This window comes from Ptychodera flava, chromosome 4 (genome assembly GCF_041260155.1).
Source record: "Ptychodera flava strain L36383 chromosome 4, AS_Pfla_20210202, whole genome shotgun sequence".
Lineage (NCBI taxonomy): Eukaryota > Metazoa > Hemichordata > Enteropneusta > Ptychoderidae > Ptychodera > Ptychodera flava.
The window spans coordinates 3,061,457-3,079,462 of record NC_091931.1 but is presented as its reverse complement, the minus strand read 5'-3'; the positions used below and the strand labels follow the sequence as shown (position 1 = coordinate 3,079,462).

At 38.5% G+C, this 18,006-nt stretch overlaps 1 protein-coding gene across 1 annotated transcript in view; it reads right to left on the bottom strand.

The window, feature by feature from the left end:
- The window catches only part of LOC139130690 (uncharacterized), a 50,282-nt gene that overhangs the window by 23,483 nt on the left and 8,793 nt on the right, over positions 1-18,006 (bottom strand). The window contains exons 7-21 of the mRNA XM_070696441.1: positions 16,898-17,149; positions 16,361-16,537; positions 15,672-15,854; positions 15,085-15,282; positions 14,174-14,368; positions 13,510-13,716; positions 12,376-12,479; positions 10,574-10,742; positions 9,189-9,407; positions 8,792-8,971; positions 8,260-8,457; positions 7,955-8,090; positions 4,202-4,320; positions 3,770-3,958; positions 2,690-2,881 (exon numbers count right to left, since the gene is read on the bottom strand). Coding sequence (XP_070552542.1) covers positions 2,690-2,881; positions 3,770-3,958; positions 4,202-4,320; positions 7,955-8,090; positions 8,260-8,457; positions 8,792-8,971; positions 9,189-9,407; positions 10,574-10,742; positions 12,376-12,479; positions 13,510-13,716; positions 14,174-14,368; positions 15,085-15,282; positions 15,672-15,854; positions 16,361-16,537; positions 16,898-17,149 — 2,718 coding nt within the window. The remainder of the gene's footprint in view (positions 1-2,689; positions 2,882-3,769; positions 3,959-4,201; positions 4,321-7,954; positions 8,091-8,259; positions 8,458-8,791; positions 8,972-9,188; positions 9,408-10,573; positions 10,743-12,375; positions 12,480-13,509; positions 13,717-14,173; positions 14,369-15,084; positions 15,283-15,671; positions 15,855-16,360; positions 16,538-16,897; positions 17,150-18,006) is intronic.

The window sequence follows — 18,006 nt, the reverse complement described above, 5'->3', positions numbered from 1 at the left end:
TATGCAAAGTAAATCATCTTCGTAATTTGGTCTATGACTTTACTCGTGTGACTGAAACTTCAGAGACCCTTATCGACTTAATCCTTTGTAATGACCAATCACAAGTAGCCACAGCTAAAGTTCGATCGACTGGCCTTAGTGATCATCGGCTAGTATATATTGTTCGTAAAGTGAAAAAAACACGGACACCTCCAATACAAGTTAAAGGCAGATCTTTTAAAAACTTTGACCCTGTCAAATTTGGAAACGACCTTAGAAACATTCCGTGGCACACTATTGAAATTATGACGACCCAAATGATGCCTGGAAGATGTGGAAGGACTTGTTTATACCAATTTGTGATTTACATGCACCGCTTAAGACAGTTACCCTGAGAGGTGAACACACCCCATGGATAACTAACGAATATATTGCTCTTGCACATGAACGTGACAAGCTGAAACATTGCGCTGAAAAGCATAAAGATGCAGATACTTGGGCTAAATTCAAGAAGGTTCGAAATCATGTGAATAACCTTAGAGTGAAACTCAAACAAGAATACTTTACATCACGAATTGAACAATGTAATAATGACTCTAAACGACTGTGGCAAACTCTGAAAAAGTTGATTCCAACTAGATCTAATGATGATATCTTGGAGTTGAAGGTGAACGATCAGAATATTCAGATAGGAAGTCAATGGCTAATGCTTTCAATATATTTTTTACAACAATAGGGTCTAAATTAGCTACGAAATTTCGCAATCCTATGGCAGAATGTACAATTAATTGTAATAGTCGCTTTGAATTTCAACCGATAAGTTCTGATTTTGTTGAAAATCAACTATCAAGTTACATATTGCTAAGGCCACTGGTATTGATACTATCAGTGCCAGGTTACTTAAGTTTGCTGCTCCTCATATTTCATCATCTTTGGCTTACATTTTTAATCTTTCTTTAGTGACGGGTAGGGTGCCAACAGAATGGAAAAAAGCTAGGGTTGTACCATTGTTTAAAGAGGGCGATAGAGCTGAGGTGGGTAATTATCGTCCTATATCAGTTCTGCCAGTTGTTTCGAAAGTTTTGGAGAGAGCAGTTCATGATCAATTGTATAGTTATCTTAATATGAATAATATCCTGAACAAATGTCAATCAGGTTTTAGACCAGGCTATTCAACAGCTACTACCCTCACTCACGTTACTGACAAGCTCCTTTGTAACATGGACAAGGGAAATTTAACAGGAGTAATCTTTCTGGACTTAAAGAAAGCATTTGATACGGTTGATCATGGACTGCTCCTCCTCAAACTGCACAAGTATGGCATCCAGGATTCCGCTCTTGAATGGTTTCATGCTTACCTATCAAACCGCTCACAAGTTGTTCAACTTAATTCAACTGTTTCCGATAGCATGGATATTTCTTATGGGGTCCCGCAGGGATCCATCCTAGGTCCCCTACTTTTTACTATATTTATTAATGACCTTTCTTCTTGTGTCAGCCAGTGTCAAATAATTATGTATGCTGACGACACGGCTATATTTTATTCAAGCAAGTCAATCTCTGAAATTCAGCAAGTTCTTTCCAATGAAATAATGCAAGTAAAGACCTGGCTAGATAATAATAAGTTAACTTTGAATACCAAGAAAACCAAATCAATGGTTTTCGGTACGGTTAGAAAGTTAAATTCATCATCATCACTTAACATTCAAGTTGCAGGAGATTTTCTTGAACAGGTTACGGATTTCAAATATTTAGGGATTTGGCTGGACTCTAAACTGGATTTTTCCATGCATGTTACAAAAATTGCAGCAAAAATTACGTCAAAGCTGGGTTTTCTATCTAGAATCAGACATTTCTTGCCTGTACATCAACGTAAAGTTTTGTTTAACAGTCTTGTTCTCCCACATTTTGACTATGCAGCAAGTATTTGGAGTAATACACATCAGAAGTATTTGAACATACTTGAACTCCTCCACAAAAGAGCCGTCGACTAATACTGGAGGTTCCACGGGATACTAGAACAGAATCAGTGTATGAACGCCTAGGTTGGATTAGTCCATCTATTAGATGGAAGCGCCAACTAGCGGCTCTAACCTATAAAGTCATTAATAATAGTGCGCCAAGTTATTTGACAGAAATGTTCAATCTTTCAAATTCCATACATAGTCACAATACGAGACATGCTAGTAACGGCAATATTTACATTCATAAAGTGAAAACTGAATATGGCAAGCGAGCATTTTCATATTATGGTGCTTGCATATGGAATAGTCTGCCTACTCAAGTTAGATCGGCTCCTAGTTTGGCGACCTTTAAATATAAGCTTAAGGTTGTACACTTTTAACTTTGTGTGAGTGTGAGTGAGTGAGTGAGTGAGTGTTTGAGTGAGTGATTTTGTGTGTGTGTTTGTGTTTTGGTGCTTTTATGTAAGTTATTTGTTCTTGTTTTATTGTGTTGTCTTTTCATTTTTATCTGTTGGTGTAAATTTTCTCTTAATTGTTGTGGTTTTTGATTTGTACATCTTGCATGACAGGAGATATTGGAAGAACAGTGTTGGACACTGAAATATCGGCCTGTATATGAATGACAAATAAATAAATAAATAAATAATAAAGTAATATTGGCGATAACCAGAAACAAAACCATTATGTTTTTGAATAAATCATCTTGTTAAGACATTTCATTTACTGGATTACAAAGTCAACGTTACCAGAGCATGTAAAGTTGTCGGCTGACCAAGTACCATCGGCTTGACAAAGGCTTTGCGATGGTCCAGCGCTTTCGTAACCATAGTTACAGTACAATGTACAGATGGTACCATAATTTTCTTGTAATGGTGGTGCGTTAAGACATCCTGATTTCAAACCATTCTGTGGACTGGCTAGCGCGTCACATTTTACGACTAGATGACGAAATAGAAGCCACAAAATTTAAAGATTTATACATTTGCTACTGTAATCTGACTTCCGATATGTAAATGTGTTCTCTAAATTATCGCAACTGTACTGTGCCTAAATTTGTTGTGCATCAATCCAGACAAAAGTCCCAATCCAGTGAAATTACACACAACTACGTACATCCTAAAATCCGACTTACATTCGATCAGTCGTTCCATGATTGGTTTGTCACGTTTTGAAAAACAAAATGCAAATCTACCAAATTTTGCTGTATTCTTTAAGTCACAGCCACTGCAAAAGTAAACAGTCAATGCTCTCAATGCCTTTCTTAGTGTTACGTAACGGAAACCACGCAAATGAAGGTTGACAATTAATTAGGCGGGAAATTGGAGACATCGGTTCATTTAAGCATTTGCAATATGCACCTCGAAAGTAAAAGACTTAAACTTTTGCTCTAACTTTCCTTAAGGAATCTTTCAATCATTCTCTTTCAAAATCAAGAATAAAAATAGGGGGTCACCGTGCAAATTTTGGTACTAGAGAAACAAATAACCCAAGATTTACTGATATTAGAAATTCAAAATGGCCACCATCCCTGTGTTAACTCTATGGCGAAAAATAAAAATTTTCGAATTTCAAAAAAGTAAGCCGGTGAAAAGTTTTCTTTCACCAAGAGCTTTAAAATAAAACCCCCACATGTGGTATATCAGAAGAGAACTGTAAAAGTTTGAGAGTCCGAATGTCTGTCCCCGAGGTGCGTTCTACCTTAAACATTTGCAATCATGCATGGCGTGGCAATGAATATACTAAGCCACATATCGTAAAATTCTCTTAAACTTTATATCGAGATCGATTATCCCTTGCAGCTTTAGAAAAAAAATCAGAGTACATACTCTGGCAAATGGCAGACGATCCGTCCCAGTACATTGACCTTGTGGTCTCATTTCTTAAACATACTCTTTCCGATGGACCTAAGAGTTCATATCCTTCATGACAGGAGATCGTACAATTCTGGCCCAGTATTAAACCACTGCACTGTGTTTGACCACCTGTTGGCGATGGCAGGGCAGGACACCTGTACACTAAAGATGAACGAAATAAAATTTATCAAGAAACAGGCATTTGTAGGCCGGTTCAACTTCTTACATAATGTATGGTACTGGTTTCCACATGGGTTTTATAGATAAATCGCGAATAGTCACCTGGGATAGTCACTAGCTCCGTCCTGCTGATAGGAACATTACCAGGCGACCATACACGGATGAACTTATAAGTAAACCATTTACACAATATTAACTCTGTCACAAATTTCAAGTTATAGTTACCTTGTACAGTAACGATGACACTGCACTGGGCAAAGTTACCGCTTGGATCTGTCGCTGTGTAAGTCACTGTTGTTTGGCCTTCATCGAAAACATCCCCGGGACCTTTATGAGCCAACTGTCTGCAAGTCAGTCGTTTTTGATAAGATTACTATTTTAATATATCATCTGGACAAAAACATATTTGTATTAAAATAAATAAAAAAAGAAATACATGTATAAGCAAACACGTCTCGCGAAACCGCTGCTACAATCCATAACATTATTCGGCCGACCATTTTTCACCCTGAAATCAGAGCATACAAGTCGAAATATGGGTAAATTTCATGATTTCATAGGTTCACTTGACCATTTACATTAAAATTGGACCGAATTCCATCTTGAATTTGCTCTGTTAGCATTCTATTTCTCAATTAAGAGTGACACGTTCAGCACGGTATCTTTTGCGGCCAACCTTAATTGTAATCAATAATGCAAATAGAATTACGAATTGGGTGAAATACTAAATTTGGTGTTGGTTTTCCTGAATACGAATAGCGACCTCAGTGACAAAACTTCTAGTTATGCAACATGTAAAACAGCAAATCGAAATTAGAAATTGAAAATTGACTTCTCGTGATTTCTACTGACCCATTTTCAATATCACTTTGAACGTCCTTGACCCAAATTAGTTAAGGCATAGAGAAACATAGATAGAGTGGCAACGGGTATTGTTTAAGGCATGAAGCGGTTACGTAACCATCCATGATCGCCTCGCCTCAGCTTGCTCTCGCCTCTCTTTTCCGGAGAGTGCCGACCATGAATCCTTCCGTAATTTTCGGATTTTCGCCAATTGTTAAGCGAAAGTATGTTCGGCAAAGTTTGTGTTGTTGTTGTCGTGTGGTGCTGAGCAGAATTGACGTGCTGGCGAAAACGGGAGTGTTTTGAGCTTCAGGAAAATGAGTTTTACCGTTTTAAAAATTCCTCTCATATTTTTATGAATATATAATGAGTGTGTTTGAACCAAATTTGAAAGTCTTTTATCGATACTGTCTGGTTTTACTCAATGGTTTACGGTCAGTCATACCCTCTTTTACACGTGCGTCAAGGAAGGACATGTTCATGAAACTGCTGGCGTGTTATGTTTTGATTGGCGTGAAGCAGTGTTTCTGGCCTGGGAGCTCAGAAAGTAAACTATGGTTGCTATGCGACTGGCAGTACGATGTCATCTCGTCGTATTTTTCGCATAATCTCGTGTAATTATCAAGCACAAACAAAGCCTCCAAAAAGTTTAACACCTTTGAAGCTCATTTTAATATGAAAAGCCAATAGTCTACCGAGACGACCATGGAACAAAAGGCATGCAAGTGTTGCCACATATAACATAAGTGACACCTAAGTAAAGCCACCGGACACGATCATGACATGATTTGTAACAATTTCTTGGAAGCCCGGCACTAGTGACAATTTTATAAACCATACATGCGCAACTTTATGGTAATTCTTAGCTGTGATATTGCAGTGGTGCTAGTGGGTCACCGCCACAGTACCGCTGCGAGCCAACTCATAGGCTTTCTTGGTAGTTTACTACGACACCGATAGGTGTTGATGATTTTGCTAAGCTCGAGAAATTTTCTCACTCTTACCCGACTTGTCCCTGGCAGCCAATTGAATGCAATTCCAATCTTTGCACTTTAAGTACGGGAAATTTGTCGCCCCTTTAATCAGTGCACCTGTCGACCAATCACTGCCATCCAACATTCAAATACCTGTACTTGAGGTACCGAAGACTGACCGTCTTGGGTACCTTTTACCGGACACTTCTGTTACCCTATTCACGCCGCCTGACATTATTATTCAGGCTAAGTATGTCCGGAAAATTGTCAGCTTTTTATCGGATACACCTGTCGCCATTCACTGCCTCCCGACTTTCTAGTCCTCGGAAATTTTAGTGGTCAATATTGCCAAACTTTATTGAGCACATTCGCCGCCTTAATTCCCGATATTCGACAACATACATCCGTACTGTCAAGACTTGGTTTGACCACTCAGGAGTAGTACGAGACTTTCTTAAGCTTCTATCAGCACGGCCGTCAACTGCCTCAGGGAAGATATTAAAATCCCTGTAGAACCGTACCACTCCCCAAAATCAATAGGTATTTCCGCCATGTGATTTTTGCTGACTCATTGAAAGATAAATTTTGTTTTAAAAAGAAAATCAATCTAAATTGATGTTTGGCAGGTATAGATATTTCAATCTGCGGCAAATGTAGACGCAGAATTAAATTTGTACATTTTTGTCTTTATTTACCTCTCTGATGGGAGATTGGTAGTACTGCAGCGCCATAGTTGTCGGCCTCTGCCCGTTTATGACCATTGAATTTCCCGCACTTTAGCTAGGGAAGATAGTCAGCTGTTTATCGGGCACTTATCGCCAGCTGCCCACTCAACGTCATTCAACTTCACGAACCTAATAGGTACGGCAGATTATCAATCCTTTCTCAGGTAAAGCTTTCGCTAACTGCACACTGAAGGCCATTCCAATCTACATTCTTTGGTACGGAAAATGTCGACCCTTTTCTGGGCACACCTGTGGTGTGCTTCCCGTTGACAGTGATTCCTATCTACGTACTTTTTGTACAGGAATTTTTCAACCTCTTTCACGGCATACCTGTCCCCGGTAGCCCATTCAATGCAATTCCAATCGTCGCACTTTAAGTACGGGAAATTTGTCGCCCCTTTATCAGCGCACCTGTCGTCCAATCGCCGCCATCCCACATTCAAACACCCGTACTTCTGGTACCCAAGATTACTGGTATCAGTCTTTTACCGGACAATCAGTTACCCTGGCCGCGCCGCTGACATTCTTATTCACGCACTAATGTAAGGAAATAGACATCAAATCAGGTCCAATAATCGTTATCATTCACCGTAAACTATGAAATTTACCAGGTCCAAGGAACATATAGATGATGACAAAGGCAATGGGGCCATCTTGAACCACGAAATAGTGGTGGTACCAGGTGTACGGAATGGGTAAGCGTACCCTGCCAGCTAGCCGCACCCGTCAAGATTGACCAAAAGCGACAAATTCATTGTTATTTGGTGAATTCACCAAATTACTTTTGTGAGTCAAAATTTGGTATGCTGTCACTCATCATTTGAGAAACAGACAGGTCATATTTGGATACAACATCTCCGTATCTACCGTAGAACTTCTTAAATGATTTCACTAATCTACTTTCTGAGAATCCTTGCCTCACTAACTTTTGAGCTAATAGGCTGTGTCTAACTCGAAAGTCTTCATATGAAAGTTGTCAGCTCTATACATGTGTCAGAATATTCCCGCTGCCCGACTTTCTAGTCCTCGTCAAATTTAGTGGTCTCTATTGCCAAACTTTAACCGAGTCGAGCGCATTTGTCACCTAATTCCCTATATACGACAACATACAACCGTACTATCAAGACTTGGTTTGATCACTCAGGAGCAGTACGAGACTTTCTTAAGCTTCTATCAGCACGGCCGTCAACTGCCTCGGGGTGGACATTAAAATCCCGTACAACCGTGCCAGTCCCACACATCAATAGGCATTTCTGCCATTTGAATTTTGCTGACTCATTGAAATGTAAAGTTCGTTTAAACAAAAAAATTAATTTAAATTGATTTTTGGCAGGTACAGATATTACCATCAGCGACTCTCTCTCCCTCTCTCTCTCTCTCTCTCTCTCTCTCTCTCTCTCTCTCTCTCTCTCTCTCTGCGTTATGGTACTACTTACCGACTAACAGTAACACTGTTTGAATTGTCAGTGGCTGATGGCGCCTCGAATAAGACGTATGCCGAAGTCTTGCCAACGTCAGATTCCACTGTTATATACTGAGGGCAAGTCACATTGAATTTCGGTGATTCAACATCTTGAACGAAACAAAGAAATTGAAATCACTTATTATGATGAATGCTTATTTTAGATGAAGATGCAGCACAATTTATGTTTCGATTTACATTGATATCTGTAAAAGCGAGTGCAATTCTGAGTTTTTTTATTTGATATCGACATAAAAATCTGTAGAACATTTTGTTTACCTGTGCAAACAGTATCAGTCAGGTCATGCCAGACTCCTGTTTCCGTACAGTGTCTGTTAAACGCTCCGGATTGCTCAAAACCAGACTTACAAGTCAGATGACAGAGCGTATCATACGGTATTGTAGTGTCATTACTGCAGACAGCTGGGCTAACAACGCCGTTGTTAAGTGAAAGTGGGCCCGGGCAAGTTACCGCAACTAAATAGATATAAGTGACATCATTAATAACATTATAACAGTGCTATTCATAAGTTAATATCACAAACGACATGCAGAGAGTAGAAGTATTTTTGGATGTCGCGTTCCAAATATCATGTAGTAATCATGTACATGCACAATTTACAATGTACAGGATGATTGAAAACAATGTATCTGTTAATCAATATGTCTGTTTGTTTACAGGTAAATATATTTGTTGTGTATTTGCATTTATTATTGTACACCTGATTCTCTAACTCATGGAGTTCCATTGTGCAGTAAGTTCGGCACAAGTTGGATGTACCGAAAATGGTTTTAAAAAATAGAGTAATACCGTCGCACTGAAAGTCGCCAAATGTTCCATCGGCTTGACATTGTCTGGTTGAGTAGATTTCGCCGTTTGTAGTGGAAAATCCAAGATTGCATTTGAATTGGCAAGCTGTGGAGTATTCCACTTCTATATCACATCCCACGATGTAACCATTGGTAACGAAGGGAAGAGTGCATATCACAGCTGTCAAAAAAGAAAAATGAAAGATGCTAACATCACATTCAACATTTCTCATGATAGACGTCACGTGATAAAACTGTAATATATTTACACAAGTAATTAGTTGCCTTGTTTACCTCACTAACTCGTTATGTATTCGATATACAGCATTTCTGGTCTTTCTTGTCGTTATCTGGACGCTCTGTAACAAAATCCAATTTAAACTGACGTCACAACTTACGAAGACATTCTGGCATCATTCCAGACCAGGTTCCTACAAGTGTCGTGACGCTGTCACGTGTACACTCCATCGATGATTGGTTACTAGAGAGATAATGTCCTACGTCACAACTTGCTTCACATAGTGATCCATATGCAACGTTATTTTCACAAGATCCATGGCCGCTCGATAACTCAACTATACCATTTATTGGAGGTGTTAGGCCTGTACACTTTGTTACTATTGAGATAAAAATATAAAAAGTAAGTAATTCACCTTTGGATGAGTTGTCAGTGAACAGTTTCGTAATAGCTGCACAAAGCTCCTCTAAATTTGAAAATTTGGTTATATATGGTTATGTATTTAGACATGAAGAGATATTCATGCTTGGACCTGCTGTCCTGTCATTAGTCATGTAAAAATATACGGCAACATGTGTAGAGCGCCGTTCCTTTCTGAAATCTACAGACGGTAAATGATCTTACTACTTGAAGGCGTGAAATTGTAAGAGAACGGGCATAATTAATGGCGGTGGAGGCCGGAAGATAAAATGTTTCGTCAATATCAATATTATTTCTGGGGGCTCCCACAATGTAGAAAATAATATTCAGCGCCCACTATCCTCTCTTGGCAAGATAAATTTTGAGTCCTAAATATAATAATAAAGAGCATGTACATATATTTGACAATAACTACGTACTTCACTAGCGTATGGAGACTAGAAGAGCATTTGCGTACAAAAAATGATTTTGGCTTTTCAGCCAAAAGTGTCATTGAGGGAAACCGTCGTTGGCTCTGGAATGTTCAAGTCCCCCCCCTTTAAATTCACTTTTTTCGTGCTCCTCTCTTAATTTTCTCTTTCACTCCCCTGCCATTACCTGTCCTCTTTCCCTGCCGTTACCTGTCCTCTTTCCCTGTCGTTACCTGTCCTTTCCCTGTCGTTATCTGTCCTTTCCCTGTCGTTACCTGTCCTTTCCCTGTCGTTATCTGTCCTTTCCCTGTCGTTACCTGTCCTTTCCCTGTCGTTATCTGTCCTTTCCCTGTCGTTACCTGTCCTTTCCCTGTCGTTACCTGTCCTTTCCCTGTCGTTATCTGTCCTTTCCCCTGTCGTTACCTGTCCTTTCCCTGTCGTTACCTGTCTTTACCTGTCCTTTCCCTGTCGTTACCTGTCCTTTCCCTGTCGTTATCTGTCCTTTCCCTGTCGTTATCTGTCCTTTACCCTGTCGTTACCTGTCCTTTCCCTGTCGTTACCTGTCCTTTCCCTAATCACATGAGGCATCTATTACATGATCGATCGAAAAATACGGAACGGTTTCTTAACATGATCTGTCCACAGCCTTACACCAGCTTAAAATCATTGAGAAATTAAAACAGATGTGATCATTAGAATTTTGTGATTTCTTTACCTCTAACTGTGACCTGAAAAGTGCATTTTGTTGACAGATCAGCGTCATCTGTTGCCTCATAAGTCAATATATGATTACCCTCTGTAAACTGTGATGGTCTGCTTCCAATGAGTTGCACGTTATCAACTTGAATCACTTCAGCAGGGAACTGTATACCAGCGTCCATTGCCTTTATGGTAATGAGTACTTAGTATTAAAAAATCATTCAAATATTTCACGGATGGATAACCGTAAATGTTACTGACGAAATGGAACAAAGTCGCCTTGTTTGAATAACTGTTGTAAAGTTTTGTATTTTAGGTCATTTGATCGGTACAAACCCGTTCAGTAGTGGACAACAAAACATTGCCCAAATGCTGCAGAAACTTCTGTCAAGTATAAAGGTAACGACTTTGTCTAATATTTTTGCCTCGACGTTCCGAAATTTTTCACCACCCAATCATACGCTGACACGGTAGCATTAAAGCTAGAATTTGTTCGGCAGTGTTTCAATACTGCTTCTTAATTACTAGCATTAACTTTGCCAATCGAAGCGACTTGCGAGAATCTGCATTTTTAATCAGGAGAAGGATGATACCATGGTGACCATTTCGAACTGGTCATATTGAGGAATTCAATAGTGTCTTCTTCTATAGTCTAGAATAATTAAATAAACAGTAGTGCGGTATCAATCTCATTGATCATTAAGAGGGAAATTGTAAGAAATGACTTGCAAAGCATCATTTTTTCAAAATGGATGAGGCTCCGCTGTTGTTCTCACTGTACTCCTAGGACATTTCATTGTCAACGATCACTGGCGAGCAAGAATCTAACTGGTGGTCTCTGAGAAGAACGTTCAAGTTGACAGACCATGGACTGTCAGATGTTTCGATTATCTCCTCAATTGATATCAAAACCGTTTAAACGGTCAGAAATGACTGACGAGAAGAGACAAAACACGTAGATAAAGTGAGGAGAAAGTTAGCTTTTCGTCCAAAGTCATGGATGAGAAACTCTGAGAAGCGCACAAATAGCACTGATCGCAAATGACGTCATGTTTTCTCTCATTAATATGCATAAATAAATATTTGTCGGCATTTTCCGCATAAACGACGAAAATAAAACCTGCTAGTGTTACAATGGTTACTAAAAGTCACACTAGTTCGTGGTATTTTATGGCTCAGACTACAAGCTGCAACAACAGCCGCACATGTAACAACAACATTTGTCCGAATAACAACAACATAATTTTTTAAAAGTTTTTTGAGCGTTTTTTCAAGCAAAATTCTTAAAAGTTCGATGTGTAATCGCGATATCGATGCGTTGCGTTACCGTATTATATAGAATCAACTTTGCACAAGCGCGCGTTCCGAAATGTTCTTTTTAGAGTTTGTGTTGAGGTTAGGCACCTGAACCGTCGTTCCAACTTCGGCCCTAAATAACGACATTAGCCACTTGTATTTAACGTAAGCATATCATAATGAGTTTATAAACGATGCGATCGGGTATTTGGCTGCGGATATAACTTATAGGATCTCTAGGGTGAAAATTAACATATTTGTGTGAAATAATCACCTCGCTTCGCTCGGTGATTACTTCCCGCAAAAATATGTTTTTTGAAGCCCCGTAGTTTTCCATTTTAGGCTCCTTTCCCTCTTAAAGTCATCATCCGACCGATATAATGCCAAGTTATAATGTATAGGCCTATATCGGTATACCATGCTTTTTAGATATAAGTTGACATTTACTCAGAACAGACAGAAGGGTATATTTTGTTTTCCTTTCCATCTTGAATAACTATCGATGAAATGATTTCAACTCACTAGTACAGGTTCCCAGTCATTCCATGGCTGTGTGACTTTTATTTGACCATAACCAGCGATGTATGACCTGTCGCCGGGACATGATAGTTCTGGTGGTGTTAGGTCTGAAAGTAATGAAATGTAAAATCAGTAATAGCGAATGACACTGTGTTGAAGACATAAGGTTCCAAGCTTTAGAGTATGAGGAAAGACAAAACACCTGAAAAGAGTTCAATATCGACGGTGACGAAAGAGACTAGCACTGTAATTTATATCAAACATCATACTTTTGTTTGAGCATTATAGATGAAAGCAGAGAGTACGTCTTAGTATGTGTGAGTGCCAAGTTTGATAAATATAATTTAACAATAGCGAATCCGATGTACATTCCTCGTTATAAGATTGTTTTAACAAGGGGTCGCACAGTACTGTAGTTTTCCCATAATTCATTGCGATTTGTATCCTCAGATAGTCCCAAGAGAAGTCTACCAGGTCTCCCATGTAGACAAATTTATAGACTAGTTGTAAAAATTCTGAAACCGTACTTTAAGGACACCATCCTTTTCAATTCTCATTTTAAATGGTTTGGAAAATAATGCAAGATTGAGCGAGGAGATAGCATTTTTGTAAAATTTTCCACTGATTGTGTCTTCAGCCATACAGAATAATGTAATCGAAATTAGGCGACTAGTTGCACCTGTTTTTTGAAACAAAAGGATATTGATTATTTCCAATGGAAATGACAAAAGAAATTTGCATTCTAAGTTTTCTCAGACAATGACCACTTCAGTTCTTCATAACTTGCTACCTAAAAATTATGGCATTTGTAGTTCCATGGTTGTTTAATGGTTATTTGGAAACTTTCACGGAAATTTCTAAACGTACTTTTACTTGATATTATTATCAATACTCTAATACTGCACATTATTGCTTGCATACAGAACTGAAAAAGTTATAAGAAAAGTAACTTTCAAGGATACAAATCAAAGAGAATTGTGGGTAATTTATTGTACTGTTGGGTCTTCAAGAGAAGAAAAATCTGAAACGTTCCCAACTGTTGCCATCAGAACATTGCACCGCATTTCTGTGAATATCTTAAAACATTAAAGTACAATAACCAACTTGGTTCACTGTCGAGAGATCAAGCTATCATACCTTGACACTGCAATGGAGAATTGCTCCATTGTCCATTTGCAAGGCATGTCCGACTGAATGTACCATTTCCTGTGTAACCTAGGTTACATTCTGCTACACATACACTCTCGTATTTTTGTCGTTCATCGATATCCACGTCCTGCCCTTCATAGGTACACGTTGTGACTTGGCCATGTAGAGGTGTCGGAAGAGGGTCACATTTCACTACTGCATTTTAAGGAACAAACGGATAATCCAAGATTAATAGCTAGTTTTATTATCTTTTTCAATGATATTATTTTAGTACTGCTCTTCACACAATACTAAATAACTGTTTTAAAAATGTGAAGAATGTGAGTGAATTATACACATCGGTATGGCGTTCTCTCTTTTAATACTAATGCAATTCGTGTATGTATGCATCCGTACATTTTTACAATCTTTCACACATACATTTTTTGATTTTGGTGTAAACATGAATTCTCCCGTTCAGCCCATCACCCTGCTGTTTAAGAATGGTATGACGGATTGTAGGTGTACAGAAAATACTGCTTTGCCATTTTCTATAGATTTGCAGATGTATCATTTCCTGTTTTATCAGGCGTGATTTGCATCGTTTGTAAGTCCGTTACAAGGGAAAAGTTAGAACTCATAAAACATTCAGTGAAGGAACAAGATATCTTACTGTCGCAGGTCAAAGTTCCGTTGTTCCAAACGCCAATACCTCCGCCTTTATCTGTGCAAGTCCTAATCACAGGTGTACTCGGTAGGTAACCATAGTTACAAGAAAGAGAACACGTGTCGCCGTAGAGTTTGCTACCAGAACAACTTTTGACACCGTTGATGGGGTCTGGTAAACTGTCACTCTCACAAGTTACATCTGTTGGTATACAATGATTGAGTTGATCGGGAAATCATTCGTTGCGTCTGGTGTAGACTTGGTTCAATTCAAGCCTGTGATTTGTGAATTTTTGGGTTGGGTGAACGCGATGCTTTGTGTTCTGCTTTCATGTGAAACGCGTGAGTGGGGTGAACGCTATACAGGGGAGAACTAACTCACTACTGCGCAGACTCAAAGGTAACGCGTCCAATCGCTAGGAAAACCTGGCCTGTCAAATTCCAAATGAGTTTGTATAAAACAGGAGCGACACAACAGAAACTTGTAGAATTGATTTTATGTTTAGAAATTCGTCAACTTGAACTAAGTCTACGTCTGGTGCTACTCTCACCCGGAAAACGTTTTCCCTCCAAACATTTCCACACATTAATTTTACAACATGCAACATATGCACCAATTTGATCGATGTAAGGTAAATGCACCTGACAGATATTCGGACTCTCAAACCTTTTACATACTTAGGCTTCGCTGACCTGCTACTTGTGTAGAATCGTTTTTGAATCCATAGGGCAAGTGAAGATTCCACTGTCTTGTTGAAAATCCAATTCAATTCATATGCAGAATATCGTCTACGTTGAATGTCAAATATCGATAAATTTTAGGATGAAAATCGTTTTTTAATACTAAACTTATTAAGGTGACCACTGATTTTCACAACCGAGATCTGTGAAATGAAATGAAAGGCATAGAAAACATACCTTTGCAGATTGGTAGAGAGGGCATCCATTCACCCTGAGGTCCGCAAGACACAGATGATGGCCCTTCCAAGTAGTAACCTTGACTACAGCTATAATGACACGTACTATTATAGGGCAGACTCTCACTGTTAATCTGACAGTTTGTGTTGTTTGAGATGATCATACCTGTTGTAGTCGCTGGTCTTGGACACGTTTTAACTGAAAAAGCGGAAATTTAGAAACATTTCTCTTGTTTGTAAACCATAACATAAAATGATCTTCATTGCAAGTTTCAAGGTTTCTCTAACTGTCCACTTAGTGTGGATACAACAATACCTGTGGTCCACAACAGCTGTGTGAAATATTGGAATCATTAGACTTTCTGGGATTCGAAAACCTACTAGCACGTCACTATACTTTTTCATTCAGTAAAAATATCAATATTTTCACATTGGTCTATATTCTGATAGAAAATTCGTCTTAAAACCGTTTGGCGCGGCCATCGTTTGACCATGAACAAGTAAAAATATACACTTCTTCAAAAGTTTAGTTTATCAATAATGACCGTAGAAGTTTAGCGATGCTATGAGTAAATTTAAATATCTTACTTTTGCATTGTGGTATTTCATCGCTCCAGGTTTTGTTTGCTGTACAAGACACTGCACTATTGCCAACCAAATCATACCCAGTGTTACATTCAAAGTAGCATGTTATCGGGAAATATATATCACACTCTACTGCATCCAGAAATTGTCCATTGATTGGTGGTGTCAACACTGGACATTGAACGGCTGTAAATAAAATATGTAAAGGGTCAAAATTAATTTGTCAATATTTCTAAAACATATGACTTTGAGTTTATTTTTTCAATAATCTGAGAAAGGATGATATCAGATGTTCCAAATAAGTACAGACACCAATACTCCATAACAATATTCTGATATCTTAAAGACGTAACGACATTTACACTCGCCCATTATTTCAATGATCTTCGATAGAGCATATATACAGAATTTGAAGGCAACAAACTGTCTTGTTAGGATTTTTCATTTTTTCCCACAGATATTACGTGTAAATTATCTTCCCTTGTGTCGGCAGCCACACTACTGACTGTGTTACTCTGCATATCTGCATATCATTTATCAAAATTTAATTGTTACAGTTGTTCGAGTTTGGACTGAAAGATTCACATGACTAAATTATCTGAATCCTGACTTCCGTACATCGATAATTGAAGGCATTTAATGAAAAAGGCTCTTCTCGAAATATTTATTTCAACTTTAAGCTAAAACTTTACCTTGACATTCTGGTGGCATCGCGGTCCATTGGCCCTGTGAGTTGCATTTGGTTTGCAGACTTCCGATCAAGTTATATCCATCATTACACCGAAATGTACACTGCGAGCCAAATGTGTAACCTGCGTCACATGTGATGTTCAAGTGTGGTATCGTTGGAAAGATGACACAGGTTGTGACTGAAACAAAGGAATTTAATTACTGTAAAGGTCATTAAGACCCGAAGTTACGTGTACGCTAGTTGTAAGTGTCCCCCGGTACGAATGGGCATCAATGTCTAAAACAACCACTGAAACAGTGAAAATCGAAGCGTATCATTTACCTCGTTCCCTTCGATACGAGTGTTGTTATCCGTTCGATATGACATGAACAAGGTAAAATGTACTCAGCAAAACGTATTCCGGAACAACTTTCAGTGAAAAAAGAAAGAAACGAAAAATTGACAAGAAGGGAAGACAGTACAAAAACGGCTGTCTTCTTGCTACGTATAGGATATTTTCTTCTATCAATTTCTCTCATCTTTTCTTACATTTACTTACCTTGCACGAAGACAGTAAAGGTGCATTGTGCGATGTTACCGGCGCTGTCTGTCGCAGAGTACCTGACTACGGTATAACCGTTGTTAAATCTTGACGTGGGAGGATCGCCTTTCTCTAGAACCAGAGAAATGGATTCTCCCGAATTGTCAGTAACCTGTGGAATCTGCCACGTTGCCACTGCATCTGTCTTTTTCTCATCTGCCGACACAACTACTTGACTGGGACACGACGAAAACTTTGGTTTTTCCGCATCTGAAAAGGCATAGGTTAATAAAGTAGGGATATCGGAGAAAAATACCGAATATTTCAAATTGTGGATGATGTTGCGTACCTGAATTGACGGATGTGAGGATCGTTGTCGCAAAAATTTTGGAAATTAAATTTTAACAGTTTTCCTGCAGTTATTAGTAAGTATATTTTACACATCGCTGTAATAAAATATCAGCAAGATTTTTTACAATTTCTCGACCGCCTGGATATAGGTAAGGAAAAACCCAACGGTGCACTTCAAGTTGCACCAAATAAAATGACGTCGTTGTATGTTATGAATCAAAGGGCTCAATATGTGTCTTCTTTACAGAAAGAAAATACACTGTAAATAAACAACTTAATAAGAAAAGCCACAGAACAATAAATGGAACAAATTACACACAACGTGCAGGAACACCATCGATGCGAAATGATTCGCAAGAAGAGAGAAGCCTAGTGCTGCACAAGTAACCATGTCTACCGTCAATTAAGAATCATTGATGGGAAACCAGTTCCATTTAACGAGCATAAATTCTACTTTGTTGATCACCTAATCTTTTTATTGTTTACATCGCAAAAGTCAGTTGAAATACTTGCATTTAATTTGAGTTTACCATACATATAATTAAGAGTGTTACACGTTGGCGCTGATAATTATCGATAACATAAGTGTCATACTTCAGGTACATCTAAATTCACACAATGGGTAACTTAAAACTCACATATAATGATTACATTAGTTCATTATAATAATTCTAGGACTACTTCTGAATCAGAGGGGTTAAGCGTTTTGGGACATGAAAACTCAACCAAAGTGATTTACACTTTCAATGACCAAATCTGTAATTTATGGCCGAGGT